Source organism: Astatotilapia calliptera, chromosome 18 (assembly GCF_964374335.1).
Source record: "Astatotilapia calliptera chromosome 18, fAstCal68.1, whole genome shotgun sequence".
NCBI classification, from domain to species: domain Eukaryota; kingdom Metazoa; phylum Chordata; class Actinopteri; order Cichliformes; family Cichlidae; genus Astatotilapia; species Astatotilapia calliptera.
In genome coordinates, this window is record NC_137439.1 from 14,931,214 (window position 1) to 14,946,942 (window position 15,729).

Sequence of the window (15,729 nt, forward strand, 5' to 3'; positions counted from 1 at the left end):
TGCTTGCAGCAGCACACACCAGCCACATCACAATGCTACCTATGAGAACACCATATTTTGTTAAGGCCTGTGCAGACAAGCACCAAGGCTGAACCACAGTAACATAAGAATGCAAAGACATGGCAGTGAGGATCACCACGGCGGTGAATAGTCCCAGAAAATAAATCCCTACACCTACTCCGCAGGCCCACTCTCCAAAGACCCACCCATGGAGTGCATTACAGGCTGCAAAAGGCAATGTCACAGTGAGGCAGAGGTTAGAAACTGTGAGCTGAAGAAGTAAAATATCCGATGTGATCTTCCAAGCTTGTTCCGTCCAGAGGACCCACAGCAGGAAGCTGTTTGCAGGAAGGCTGATGCAGAAGACGAGACTGTTGACAGCAGCAGGATAGTAAAGTTCTGATATCTTAATGTCATACTCGGTCTCACTGCTGTGAGTCTCATTAAAGTGTATGTAATCATAACTGTCACTGTCCAAGGCCATGATTTACTTGTTTAGGTCTTGGGAGGAAAGTACTGTTGAGGAAATGAAAAAAAAATCTTATACTGTGAAGATGATTTATTTATTTATTTATTTATATATAGTAACATAATTAATGCATTTTGGTACAAATATGTTAGTCAAGATAAAAACTAATACAGTTTAGAACCAATGATTATAAAGTTGAACAGCATAATATTCATGCCTTCAACAGCATTCAGGAAAAATTAAATGTAGAAATGTAAAAAGAATGACATAACATCATAAATCTATGAATGGCAAATAAAGCATGTCCACAGGGGTTATTGTGAACCAGTGAAGAAAATGGTCAAAACATATAATGTTGCTTGCATAACAGCACTGCAGTTTTATTTAATATTCCCTGGTTAATTCATATCGCAGTTATATCAAATTCCACTCCATATTCCTACATTTCCTTACATTTCCTATATTTCTGTCACAACATTTATTTTTGTTAATAATAAATAAATAATACTTTATTATTGTTATTATAATAAATAATAAATACTAATATTTTATTATTACATGAATCATTTCTTATGAGTATTATCACCTAATTCAAAAGAGAAAAACAGCCAAGAAGAGCCTACCTTGTGCATGCACTCTGTGTTTCCCTCACTGATTGTGTTAATACACTTACACTTCGTACTAATATGACCACAGAAATTTGCTTTCATTGCATTTTTTCCATCTAGCCTATAATGACATGTGCAGAGAGAAGAGAGAAGTGAAAACAGCTTCACTGGATTTCAGTAACATTGTATTTTGTTTTTTTACAAAAACAGCATTGCTTGTAAAAGTGCAGTAGAAAACAGATTCCTACACACGTACATTTTGCTTTTACTTGGCACATTAAAATTAAAAATGCATGTAATTTCTACTTAATTTCAGGAGAACATAAAAAAGATGTCAAATTAAATAAGAATATTTACAGATGTTTAACTTCACAAGTGGCTGTTTAACTGATTGTTGTGCAGTTCCAAGTTTATAGCAGAACTCCCAGCTATGAAAACTGCTTTCTGACTAACAGAACTGAGAGATGTGTCTCTCTCCCTGTTCTTCCTGAACAAAAGATTCAACAGATGCTTTCGCATCTTCTGTGAGAGCATATATAGCAGAGGGTTCATACAGCAGTGAGAATAGGCAAGCATTTCACAAATATGGTAGGCAACTTCTAACTGTTCCTGTGCCTTACAACCTATCGGTTTATAAAGAGATTTAATTAAAAGCACAATATGGTATGGCCCCCAGCAAAAGAAAAAGGCTGCAACAATACACAACAGCACAGCTACAGCCCTGTGCTTCTTTCTGTTTAAAGCTTGTAAAACTGTCTTGAGGATGGCAGAATAGCAGAAAATAATGATGGCATATGGGAGGAAAAATAGCAGTGATACTTGGAGATAATGTCCAAGCTTGTCATCAAATTCAGGCTCGCAATAGGTAACATTTTCCCAGTCTACTACTTTTACTATCATAGCATCACTCAGGGATGCCGAGATGCTGATGACCCAGGCAGCTATACAGGCACCAACTCCAGACTTCTGCCTTATAGCATGGTTGCTCAGCCGGTTGTGCAGCACCACGGTAATGAAGCGATCCACTGTCATGGCAGTCAGCAGAATGACACTGCTGTACAGCCCAACAAAGTATGCAGCAGTCATGAATTTGCAGGCAAAGTCCCCAAAGACCCAGTGGTGTAAATGATCAACGGCCCAGAATGGAAGTGTGATGGTGAAGATCAAATCAGAGCAGACCAGGTTCAGGATGAAAATATTTGTCATTGTGTTCAGTTTCTCGTAGATGAAAAGAACACATAAGAGGAGACCATTGCCTATGACACTGAGGATGAAGATCAGGATGAAAAGGGGGCCGGTGATGTTTGGAAAGTCAGTCTCACAAAGAAATTCAACATGATCACTCAGTCTATAGTCACTCATTGTGAAGTTGTTTTCCTTTGTCAGTTTTCTAAAAAACAAAAAACAAAAAACTAGATTTTTAAAATGTAATTAAAGACGTTAACTGAGCAGTTCTCTATTAAATAACAGAAATTCTTTATTTTAGTTTTAATCTTTGTACATTATGTTAGCAAGTGGGAGCAGCCAGTTGAAGTCCAACTTAGGAGAAATAATACAGCAACTTACCTCAACAATCAGCTGTCAACTCTGGTGTTGAATTGCGCTCTGGTCAGATAGCTCTGATGGTCTTGACTAAAGTAACAGTTCCTCTTTTTGTTTCACATTAAGTCAGAGAGGCCGTCTTAACAAAAAAAAAAAAAAAAAAAACATGCCCAAAAACCATGGGCAACTTGTTTTTCTGCATTGAAAATCCAACTTAAACAAAATTAAAAGTACATTTTAATATTTTCTCATAGTTTTATTAAAAATGTAACAGGCTACAAGCATGCAGCACTAGCCAAAATGAACACAAAAATAACTGCATGTATTATTTTGTTTATTATTTTGTAAAGCAAAAGAATAATGCTGATGGTATTAGAATATGAAAATAAGCACAATACCCAATACTCTGTTGGGAAGAAGTCATGTTCTGCTGAAAACTGGAAAGATTTTTTTTTTTTTATTATTATCATGGATAATCAAAGTGACATATATGTATATATATATCTGTAATACCATGTACAGCATAATCAGCAGATCTAAACACAAATGAAATTGCTACAGCAACAAAAGGTTCTTTGATCATAGAAGAGTTTGGTCAGAAACTATAACCACAGATAAGTACATGAAGCAAACTTGATTAAACATAACATATTACAACATATTACAAAATATTACAACATATTGCACACCATCGATGTTAAACAGAAGTTTCCCACTTTTCTATTCTTCTTGTTTCAGTTGCACCTTTCCAGTAAATTACACGACTGCACTCTGACCCCAGAACAACTTGAAGTCTTTATGATCCAATCATCTGAATGAGGCTGTTTGAGTTACGATCATAGGTTTGGCAGGATGAACAGCTCTATAATATTTTACTCAGACTTTGCATTAAAAAGTCAGTTTCTGTTATTAGTAACTGCCAGTCATTTCAATTTGTGCTTCTTTTTTTTTTATACCATTATCTGTAAACTCCAGAAACATAAGTCTTAATCCCAGATATCTCAAAAAGTTTCTGAGACAATCAAACCAGCTCTTCTGGTTTGAAATCATATAGACCACACTCCATTATGATGTTTATGATGACAATAAACCTCTTGAATATGTGTGCATACTTTGATCACTGATGGCTAAAGACATGAGGAAACCAAATGCAGTTTCACAAAGAAGTAGCAGGTTATGTTGCTCAGTCTATTTTTGGCATTTTATTTTTTATTTAATGTTATTTAGTGAATGTTAATATAAACATATTTGACTGAATAATAAATGGCAAGCAATAATCTGATGAAAATAAGCCGTTATGCTGCATTGATATAGGTTACTGATCAGTAATTTTAAAGAAGAGTCAGAAAATGGTTGTAAAAAGCACCAACATTGGGGGAAATCATTTTGGAAAAACATATTGGCAGTTCATTCCCAAGTGAACCCAGATTCAAAAGAACAATGAAATCCGTTTGAGACATTTTGAGAATCAACTATGTTAATGAACAAGATGTATTAGTTCTGTTTTTTTACAATATCAAGGTGCCTGTGACAACTCTTCACCACTTGTTATCGATATTATTGTGTGCCGGTTTTTACTGTTGCGAAAGCTGTTATTGTTTTTTTTGCGGCCCAAGCTCTTTAGCATTTTCTTCAAATGGGTTTTGAATTTAACCCCCACAAACACATAAAACACGGGGTTAAGGCAGCATTGTGAAAAGGCAAAAAGTCGAGTAATCTCAAGCGCATAATCCAGATTTTTGCTATATTGACAATCTTCCCCTAATGAGTCACTTTCTCTGGGCCAGTAGGAAAAGGACTGCAGAAATATCACTAAATTGTAAGGTACCCATCCAACAAGGAAAACAACCATGAGAATAAAAATTAGTTTCAAAGTTTTGTTTCGTCTTCTTTGCACAGGATGAAGCAACCTGCACATGATATGAGTGTAGCAAAACATGAATACCACTGAGGTAATTAGAAAGAGGATGTTTTGCTGGTAGATTCCCCACAAGCTCCAATAAGAATCTGCATATACACAGTACTTTGACTCTGCAACTTTGGTGGAAGCAAAAGCTAGACTGGAAACCAGGATGCTAACGACCCAAATGATCGCAGATGCTACAATACTGTAATACCCTGTGGTGGAAACAATGTCAGACAGAGGATTTATAACAGCTATATAGCGGTGAGCAGTCATCAGGATGAGGAGGATACCGCTGCTGTAGAATCCAAGGCAGAAGATAAAGTTCACTATTTTGCATGCATGCTCCCCTAAGGTCCATCCGTGCATGTTGTAGTAGGCCCAGAAGGGCAGAGAAGCTGTGAAGAAGAGATCTGATACAGCCAGATTCAGGATGAAGGTGTTGGTGAGGGATTTCAAATTCTCAAACTTGACCAGCACCACGAGGACCAGGATGTTGCCAAAGATGCTGAGAATCACCACAATGGAGAAAAAGACTGGAGTGAAGATCGCTCCAAATTGGATGACACCTGTTTTGTTGCAGAGTTCATCGTAGTCATAATCATAGGGGTACGAGGTTGAGTCAAGGCTGGTGCTGATAGTATCTACGTTATCCATTGTATCCACTTTCTTCCAGCATAAAGGGAAATTTAAAAAAGACTGTTAGACAGGTATATCAAGTAGGTCAAATTTCACAGTCTTACTTAAGGACTTATAATATTATAAACCTTTGTTAGACAAGGCTATCTAACAAATATTAGCTAATGGTCAGTGACTCTGTATTTGGATGCATATCTCACTTTTCTCACTTACTCTCTATTATAATATTTAACCAAGAATACATTTTAAAAGTTATTTATATTTATGGACTTAAAAATGTATTTATGTAGTATATTCTATGCACTGATTTGTGTTTTTTGACAGGATTTTATCAACGAAAACATCAAAGAAGAAATGCAGCAAACCTAGAAGCTAGCAAATAAAAACTAATCAAGGACTGTTTGTGACTGAGCCACTTTTGTGTATATTTAGTCATTGCAGTGGGTACAAACTGGCTTGGAGAAACATTGCAGGTTGAGAAGGTACAGCACATTGTGAATTGCCTGACCAAACAGTCTGGTAGAGAACCTTAGAGAAGATGAAGGGCTCAAAGCTTTAAACATAAACCAAAACTTACTTTACCTTTTCACCCTGACTTTTAACTGAGTATGCACTATGGAGAGCGATTAGAAAGCAAAAGAAAATAATATAGTATGTGTAGATTATATTATTTAAGTTTATTTTCTATATTTTAGCTCATACTTTTAGCTGTTTTGCTATTTCTTATTTTTACTAAGTATATTTTTCAGTTTTCTTATCAGATTATTAGGCATACACACAAAAGGTGATTTTGTTTAAAGTTTGATTGACTAATTGGTCATTAGAGATGCACTAATCGACCAGTCAGGAAGAGGAGCCATCTGATTGCCAGAGTTCTCTGTCCTGAGCAGTAAGTCAGCCTCCCATATGTCTGACTGTGAACTTCATTCCAAGTGTCATTCAATTGTGCACAGATACTCACAGGTGCATACTAATGTGTCGTTACCATGGAAGCTCTTCACTGTGAGTGAAGACACAAAGTTGAATTTTGTTTGTTCATGCCATCAAGTACAGGTTTTAGAAATAAAACTGGAACATGAAAAATTGGTACTGAGAGACACTTACAAAAAATTGGAAATTGGAATTGACTAAGAAAATCAATGCATCTTTAATGTTGATCAATATGTAAATGTTGGAATATTGCAAGTAATCAGGATTGGTGGCCTGTTCTTTAAAGCATCTGTAATTTCATGTTTTATGAAAGCCTTGTGATACCAGGCTTATGTTAACAGAAGAAGTATCATGTAGAAAATGAAATAAATCATATCAGAATCGGGGTGTAAAGTTAGTAAATCTAAGTAAATATTACCTTACCACACAGAATAAAGATAAGCTACTCCAAGAAGTTTTGTAATTTGAGAAAAAGGAAATTGTTTTGTGTTGCTAGTATAATTTGCTTGAGAACTTTTTTGCAAAAATCCATTCTAAGTAATAAGTAGGATTTTTTTTGAAAACATTCTAATTAAAACGTAGAGTTCTAGATTTATTTATGTCAATGCAACTCAGTTTGTTCAGTGAATATAAGATAGCATTAATGGTCATAAAAGGGGGGAAAGCCACAAAAAGGCTACATACATTCATTGTGTGCAGTGCACAAAGTGCTGTTGTGTGTCATTGTTTTCAATTTTCTCCATAGTTTCCTTAATCAGTGTCCAGGTTTTCACTAAATCAAATGCACAAATTAATCAAAATGTGTGCACAAATCTGCAATAGCAGTCACGCCTGAAAAATGTTCCCACTCTGTAAACATTGATTGAACCTGTACACACTCTAAACTTTAACGTCACTTTCAGCAAAGGTCAACCTTAGACTTTGACTGAAATGAAAGAAAATCAAAACTATACTGTACCTGCACAAAGGGGGTCTGCACACCAGGGTCCTCAGCAAGGTTGTTAGCGAAAGGTTGGTGAGAGTGGTTTTGAATATCACAAAGGTGAACAGAAACTACGCATTTTTTTCAGTTCATCCAATAAGCAGTGATTGTGGGACTTGTGTTTCACATGTGATGAAAACATGTTCCCTGTAACTGAAAACACTTAGTGGTGTGTACAGATTTCATTTGTAAATCTGTGTTCTACCTGTAACTGTTTATTGAGAAACTTTCATTACTGCAGATAAACCAAAGACAATGAAAAGAGCCGATAGGGAAGAGATATCAAATCAGTTTTCCAATGCATCAAAGGTAGTCCTTTTACAATAAATAGACATTCAGGAAGTGCTGCTGCCTTAGCCGGATGATTCTAAATTGCCCATGTAAGAATAGTGAGAATGAGAATGTGAATGTTTGTCTGTCTGTCTGTTAGCCCTGCGTGAGACTGGCGACCTGTCCAGGGTGTAGCCTCCCTGTCCTCCTACTGTAGCTGGGACGGGCTCCAGCCTCCTCGCGACCATGATAATCAGATAATCGGAAGATAATGGATGGATGGATGGAAAGAAGTATGTGTCTAATTTATTAATATGTAACCCTTAGTAAACACAAATTACATTTGATGTCACTTCATGGCTGTTATTTAACCTACCTACCCAGATGCTGAGTGTTAAGAAAAGTCTGAGCAATAACTAGAACAGAAAAGTCAATAATGTGAATAAATGCACACTGATTTTGTGCGTGCTTGTTTGAGGGCATATGTCTGTGGTCACTTTGGTATTTTTATCCTTATGAGACTGCTAAACTAACAACAAGAGCTTTTTTTTCTAAATAAATTCAGATTCAGACCTCTTTGTGTACCCCAGATATTTAATGTCAGTCAGTTGTTTTGTAATTCTTTTATTTAGCTTGTTTTTATTTATTTATTTTATTTTATTTTTTTTACGTGAAATGGTCCCTTTATTTAAGCAGCCAACAAGTTCTTACGTTTTTGAATTCTAACAACTGGTTTTAAATACCCTGCACTAATTTTTTACTTTCTATTATGAATTTGAACTCTTAAACGGTTTTACGTTGTATTTATTTTATATATTGTATCGTGTATATCCAGTATTAGACTGTATTCAGCTTTCTATTTTACCTTGCATTTATTTTATCTATCATGTGTATTCCGTGTCATATAAACATATCATGTTTTCAGCTTTCTGTTTATGGTGTGTCTCAACCAAACGTGAACAGACCTCGGCCATACACCGTGGTTAGTCAGCCGTCAATCATTTCCAGAGCCCGCCCCTCACCGGCAGCAAGTTTCTGCTATACCACTGATAAACTGGACAGTCCGGACAATTTTATACATCAAGTACGTGTTTTGTATTGTGATTTATTCAACAACGAAGTCTTTATCCTTATTTACAACCAAAGTAGGATGATTAGCGACAGAAATGTAGATGAAATAAACCAGGAAACGAGTCGCTGAGAGCAGGTGCATGTCCATCCTGTAGCGCTCACTGTTTTGACAAATCGATGTTTATGTCGCGGTTTGTTGCATTTTAAAGTGATAGGAGTCAACTTTATTGGCTCGTCATGGCGACGGTGGATAAATCTAGACAAATCTTGTCCCAGTGCGCTCTGACAAAGACGATGTAGCGACAAATTGTGACCTGTCGTTGTTCCTTTGTACATGCAGTTAAATTTTGTTAACTTTACTGTTACTTCGTTTTACAGCCACCAGAGCCTTCATGAACCTCCTACTTTACAGCAGGAGGAACTAATTTAGGACTGCACTGTTTACCTCCGAGTGTTTTCTGTGTGTGTGTGTGTGTGTGTGTGTGTGTGTGTGTGTGTGTGTGTGTGTGTGTGTGTGTGTGTGTGTTCTGGAGAACTCGTGATGACGTGCTAGATAACTTGAATTTCCCTTTTTTATCCCTCTGTGAAGAATTGCCTGAGTACATCCCTACAATGGCCTCCACCTCAGTTGGGGATAAACAGTTGCAGAGGATAATCAGAGATCTGCATGGTAATCAAGCTCTCCACACATACAGCAAACCCCATATGTGCATTACAGTAGATACAATATCATGCAATATGCATCAGGTGTCTTGTCCAAAGGATTCTGCAATATTTACATCAGCCAAAGATTTTTTTTATATGTAAATGTTTATTTGTTTGTTTGTTTGTTTTACCAGATGAACTATACACTAACCAGTTACAGCATTTACCAGCATCACCAGACAAATACTGTGTCAAGTCTCCACCTGCCACCAAAAAAGCTATGACCTGTCTGAGCTGTTTTGGCAGCTCGTTTGGGAATGTCCTGGGGTGCAAGAATAGGGAATCAGTTAAGGGTCCAATTTTGTGCAGTTGGTCTAAATTCGGTGTCACCGAGCTTTTCATGTACTTTATTCATAGCTGAAGAGTTTGAGTTTTTGCACACCTGATATGTACAGAACCTTTTTTCATACTGTATATCAACACTGTGTGTTCAGATTAAGAAAAAGAAACAAAGCAGTCACATTAAAAATAACTGTGCAAGATTCCTTTTTTTCCTCACAGAAAACATAAAAAATAATCAATTACAGTAAAGTCCTTTAAAAGCTTTTCAGTATCCAAACCCTACTTGGGCCTCCATACTGTAAATAGGTCATGTTTCTGTACATCCCATTAAGTTTAGAGGCTAAGTCAACATACTAGGATCAGTTTTTTTTGGTGTGTCTCATAATTTTGCTGTGGGAGATCACTATCTTGGGGAATATTCTTCTTTTGCAATTATGTTTAAGGTGTGTCTTGGTAGTGTCCACATGACCCAAGATTTCCCGGCCAAACACGGTATTATAGTGACACGACCAAAGGTATTCACTCCACCTGTCTATGGCTTGAGTGACGTGGCTGCTTGGTTTAAATGTCACAAAAATATTCTGGGACAAAAAAAAAAATCTATCTACACAAAATCACATATTTGTGTTTGGGTTAATAATGCTCTTGTTCTTCTTTTTTAAAATGTAGATGCAGTGATAGAGTTAAGTAAGGAACACAGGGAGTGTGGTGAACCCATAACGGACGACTTCGCCAACCTGCACAAGTTCTTCTACAAACTAGAATACCTGCTGCAGGTATGTCGCCATATCAAAGAGAGTAGCATTGGGTAAATTAAACCATAAGTACCTACCACTCCCCCCACACACTCTTCCTTTATCGTATGTGCTCACATAGCCCTTAATGGATCTGAGCCAGAGAACGCATCAGTTAATCATAGCATCTCAGCACTTCCATCTAATGCTTGCTTTTCCCTTTATTTCATTCATTCTTTCTTTTGTGGTTTCACAATTTTATGCGTTTTTCTGCATAACTGGGGAAGTGGTCACACATTGTCTTGAACATATTTGTTAATTGCTTAGCAAAAGCTATTTCTGCTGGAGCCGTTACTAGAAAGACAGTTCCTGAGGCATGTCTAGCCATCAAACTATGTGCATGCTTTACCCGATCCAGTTGACCTAAACCTTGGGCCCCGCTCTTTCTCAACCAGATCAAGGCACAGTAAGGATAATCACACCAGAGTATGGCACGATGCGATCACACTCAGTAAATACTCTCCAGGATTGTATAGATTGCCTAGTGTGAATACACCATTAGCTTCTGGTGGAAGTGGCTAATTTTAAGGGTATCCCGGTGTAGCCAGTGGATTTCTGAGCAAAGAGATCCATTTCTGCTTGCAAAAAAAAAAAAACACAGAACTATTTACCTGCATGTAACAGAAGCCTGGTCAAACATGACTTGTCAGTACTATTGGGAGTGCTGTAGACTAGTGTTCTTAAGTTATGAACTCTTAAAATGAAACATTTCACAAGACTCATCTCACAAGCCTTCCTGTATTTAAAGGTTATGAGTCCTGATACCAGTGAGTAATTTCTTTAATGTGCTTGAGCTGTTCTTGTAAAGTCCAAGTTGAAGAAAATACACATTTGTGTAGCTCAACTATGTCTTTTTCTTTCCCTTAATCTTCTTGAATTACATTAACAACTACTAAACACTAGCAACTCAGTCACCACGGTGATGTAGTACAGTCCACATTACAGAGCACGTTGTTTATGAATGCAATAATTTTGTGTCCTTTGTGTCTCTTAGTTTGACCAAAAAGAGAAGACAACCTTTCTTGGCCAGAGAAAAGACTACTGGGATTACTTCTGCGACTGCCTGATTAAGATCAAGGGAGCTAACGATGGCATCCGTTTCGTTAAGTCCATCCCTGAGGTAATCCTCCTCTGCAGCACACGCGTACACTTAGTCACCCTTCGTGCCTCAGCCCTTCCATGGCGTGAAACACATGCGCACATGTATACAGACAGTGACCGTATAACCATGTAACTAATATTCCGACCAATCAGGTGCACTAAGGCTCAACGCTGCTAATTCACATGCTATCTTACACTTATGCCACCTGTACTGTTTCCTCCTCACTTTTTGTCCTGGAAATTCACACTGGTGAGCCTCATACTTCAATAACTATTCATGATTTGGTCCTAGTTTGTATTGTAATGAATTGGTTTCCTGTTGAACTGTTAGTAATATTTGGTGGTTAAGTGATCAAAGTGTTCTTTGTGTATTGGTTATTAGCATTTACAAGTTATGTTGTTCTATTTGTAAAGGCAACAGCTATGACTACGTTCATTATCTGCATATTTCATGGTTATTTTCCTGCATTCCAATAGACGTTGGGTACCCACTTTTATAGATGATAATTTTAGGGTACTGAATTATGTGCCAGATAATTTTTGACTTATCATCTATTTTTAAACTATTTTTGTAATTGTTTATCACAAGCCTGTTAATATTTTTTTGCTGTTAAGTAATCCTTGATTTGATAACATAAGGAAGACAGATCTGTGGTTTAAAGTTTTTTTGAGGGGGGAGGGGTGGGGTTTAAATGGGTCAGCGTGTTTATTTTCAGAAGTCACACAGTCTAGTCAATAACATCTGACTGATAATTAATAATTAAAAACCTTTGGCACTCTGAAAACCTAAAACATTATTATTTTTTTTTCTCTTCTTTTACTGTTTTTATTTGCTGTCCATTGGTCAGAGACATAAAGACGTCTCCAGCTGGTGTCTGTCTGGTGTATCTGTGTCTCTTATCTTACTTAAATCCCTCCATCTGCCAATGCATTGGAGAGTCTAGGCTTAGAAATAACATTGTACATCTATTCTCTATATGGTGATCATCTTTAAATTTAGATATCTTTAAGCTGAACTGTGATTTATGCAGTAGAATTAAACATTTCCATGTTAAATTGAAATGGCCAAGACTGTTGCTGAAGACAACTAAAACTTTGATCCTTAAAGTCTGCGATGAACAGATTTTACATTTACTAACCTCAAAAATGGCAAAAGAGCTGTAGTCTTATTTTTAAAAGTCTTAACAGTTTCCTTTTAATGCTTTATACAATAATATTTTAGGAAGTAGAAACTGACGTCTGACCTATTTAACAAGTTAGATAAGAAAAACAGTGGAGGTTAGTCCACCTTGGATTGAGTTTGCCAGTGTTGTGCATGTTTATGACAAAAGAGTCTATTTTTGTGTGTCCTCAGTTGAAGACATCACTGGGGAAAGGAAGGGCTTTCATCCGCTACTCGCTCGTTCACCAGCGTCTTGCTGACACACTGCAGCAATGTTTTATGAATCTGAAGGTCACAAGGTGAGAGGACACATCAGCTCAGATTAATCTAATGTTCACTTAACGCATCGAAATATCGTAACATTTAAGACTAAAAATAATTAGATGATTATTTTTAGTCTTAGTGTTATGGGCAAAAGCATTCTGTAAATGATAGAAACTGGAAACACTATCTGTAACACTATTTTACATTTTAAAGTGGATATTATGTGCTTTAGTTACATTGAGCAGTTGCTTCTGTGATCACTTCCTAGTGATGTCATTTTCTGTACTTGGACAAGGTAGCGCTAAACATGCCCCAAAATCTGTAACTTTAAACACTTATTTTTAAAATCTAGTTTTAAGTCTGTATCAGTTTATGCAAGCAGGACCCGATGGTATGTTTCATGTCTGCTTTAAGAAGAAAAAAACATGATATCAGATTGAATGCCTGACTTAAACATTGAGATCTATGGACATGTTCCATGACAGTTCAGTTTAGTGAGAATATTAAACCCGTTTCGATGCACACTTAGGCTTAAATTCATAAATACTATTGTTTTCATGGTAGCTGATGATATTGAAATCTAAAAGGTCAGCTTTAATGTATTCTATGCTGCAAGTTGTGAAATGACAAAATTCTGGATACTGGGCAGTGATAAAGCTGACATTGCGCAAATGACTGCAGTAAAGGTTTAATCTCCACTTATCTGAAAAGAAGAAATTATTTACACAAAACTGACAAAACAAAATTAGGAAAACATAATTTAATAATGGAAGCTTAAAGTATTTCCCTGGACTAACCGATTAATCAAAGCTAATTAGAATGTGTAATTCTGTTGACTGCATGCATTTCCTTCATGGCTACATGCAACATGAACAGTGGTTTATCTCTAAATGTCCTAATTCATCAAAGAGTACTTGTTATTGAAGATAAATTGATACATTTTACAGTTCCTGACTATGACAGTTTGAAAACTGTTGCCAAGATGTGTGTTTTACTCCAGGCATACTGTACTGCTTTGTTTTGGATGTTCTTAGGAAGTGTGATTCTCCCTTCCTTTTTTATGTCCTATTTCTCCTTTTCGACTGAAATCACAGCAACCAAAAAAAAACTTGACCATAGACCTTTGTAGCACTGCTCAGTTCCTGTCTTTTCTCAAATCAAAATGTCAGTTTTATTTTTGCGTTAAGGAAAAAAAGAAGTAGTTTATTCTCCACGCATAGTAAAACTAAACACAGCAGTTTACACCAATGACATGCTTAGTTTGCAAGTTTCTCTTCACATAAACAATATTCAAAATGTAAAGAAAATAAAAATGCAAATAACAAAATGCAGGTTTAAGTAATAAGTAATTAACAAATAAAGAAATGAGTTAAAAAAAATATAGCTCATCTTAAAAACCAGAGATGCAGTATCTGTGCCTTTTGCAAATAAAGGAAGCGCTGTACAAATTAGACGCAGTCTAATGGGCCATGTTTGGCAGTATGAAAGAGAAAATATTTAACTTATATTTAAACACAGTGGGTTTTGTAAGTATTTTACATTCAGTAGAGATTCAGCGTAGTTAGCAAACACACTGGAATGAGGAACCTCAGGAATGGACCTGAAACAGGTTTGGTGTTTTGGTGGTGGGTGGCAGCTTCTATGTTTGAGCAAATAATTCTTCACCTCTGGGGTGCAAAAGCATTTTTCCCAATATGAACTATGAAAAAAACAAAATACCATTTCATACGACCTTTGGTGCTGGACTGAGTGCGCTTAGAAATAGTGCCTAGAAATAGTTTTTCTTTTCTTTTTTTTAAATTTCAAGACTTTGAATACTTCAGTAAAAACTTTCCCTGTTTTCAGTCTATAGGCTCAGCTTATGTAAGACAAGCCAACTTGTCTTACATAAGCTGAGCCTATAGACTCAGCTTATGTAAGTCTATAGGCTCTGTGTAAATCTGTGCCATCACAGATTTACACAGATTGCAGTGTAAATCTGTGCCATCAGATTTACACTGCAAACATGCTGACAGTTGTTTTATTTAAACAATTAAAGCGTTCTCAGAAAGGGTAGCCTCATTACTTTATGTCTTCATTTTATGTCTGAATTATTTTTTAAATCTTTGAAACCTTTATTTCTCTGTTCTCTAGATAGCGCAAAATGTCTTCTGTTTTTCAGTATATGAGGGAGTGTTTATTATTGTTGATAGAGCAAGGAAAAGGAATAGCAAGGATATTGATATTTGGTTGATATAAATAAATACATTTTATTTTATTTTTTTGGTTTCCCTTTCCACAGTGCCAAATTTGGGAGGAAAATATATTTGGGGGTTGAGCAGCAACTACTGAGACTTGTTTTAAGCTTGAGCATGCTGTTTGTGACAGATTGACCGACACAACCACACTGGTGAACTTGTAACAACTTCTGGTCAAAGAACCATCCCACAGCAGTGTGTGACCAAGTTCTTGACCAGCATAATGGGGAGGTGCCAGGCTATTGTGTGTATGGTTCCTCCACATGCCTCCACTGAGGCTGCTGTTTATTTAACTAATACATTGTTGAATTTGAATGTATAAGCGTTGAATGGATTTTAATGCAACTTTGTGTAGAGTCATGTTAACAAGAAATTTAAAATTTGCGTTACTTTCACCAAGGTGTTCATGGGTAACTTAATGAGTTACTGGTTGAAAATTAACAAGAAGTCTTATAACTTGGAAACAATTATTATTAAAAGTGTGATGTGTATTGTCATTATGTAAAAGGTACGGTATAAAGATATAAAGATAAAATATCTTGTCACGTTTAACAAGGTTAACAACAACAAGGTGACAGTATTGCTTTATAGTGCTATTTAAAGCTGTTTTTTACTGCCATTGTTTCTATTGACAAGTTGTGGGCATAAAGGGAAAGCTTTAATTTGAATATTAGCTTTGTATGCCAATGTCTGTGATGTATATCATACCTTTAAATGTATTTTTTCTGAATGTTTCTGTTTTTACTAGTTGAAATTCTCTGACTTTCATT

At 36.3% G+C, this 15,729-nt stretch overlaps 3 protein-coding genes across 7 annotated transcripts in view; 1 reads left to right on the top strand and 2 right to left on the bottom strand.

The window, feature by feature from the left end:
- Positions 1-553: 553 nt before the first annotated feature.
- Positions 554-2,439, bottom strand: LOC145421687 (chemokine XC receptor 1-like). The gene has a single exon (XM_080292261.1). It carries the CDS (start codon positions 2,437-2,439, stop codon positions 1,447-1,449), a length of 993 nt encoding a protein of 330 aa, XP_080148387.1. The 3' UTR covers positions 554-1,446.
- Positions 554-7,095, bottom strand: LOC113010784 (chemokine XC receptor 1-like). The gene is made up of 3 exons (XM_080292259.1): positions 7,050-7,095; positions 2,644-5,191; positions 554-2,467 (listed from the first exon to the last, which is right to left on the bottom strand). The coding sequence occupies exon 2, from the start codon at positions 5,177-5,179 to the stop codon at positions 4,136-4,138; it is 1,044 nt and encodes a 347-aa protein (XP_080148385.1). The 5' UTR covers positions 5,180-5,191; positions 7,050-7,095; the 3' UTR covers positions 554-2,467; positions 2,644-4,135.
- A 17-nt stretch (positions 7,096-7,112) lies between these two features.
- The window catches only part of fyco1b (FYVE and coiled-coil domain autophagy adaptor 1b), a 28,688-nt gene continuing 20,071 nt past the window's right edge, over positions 7,113-15,729 (top strand). For 2 of the 5 annotated variants that reach the window (XM_026149663.2, XM_026149664.2), the window contains exons 1-5: positions 7,113-8,427; positions 9,004-9,084; positions 10,071-10,177; positions 11,190-11,315; positions 12,651-12,757. In XM_026149663.2, coding sequence (XP_026005448.2) covers positions 9,027-9,084; positions 10,071-10,177; positions 11,190-11,315; positions 12,651-12,757 — 398 coding nt within the window. In that variant the 5' untranslated portion in view covers positions 7,113-8,427; positions 9,004-9,026. Of the gene's footprint in view, positions 8,551-9,003; positions 9,085-10,070; positions 10,178-11,189; positions 11,316-11,371; positions 11,547-12,650; positions 12,758-15,729 lie in introns of those variants that run through there. The other 3 variants (XM_026149662.2, XM_026149661.2, XM_026149665.2) reach the window with 3 other exon arrangements.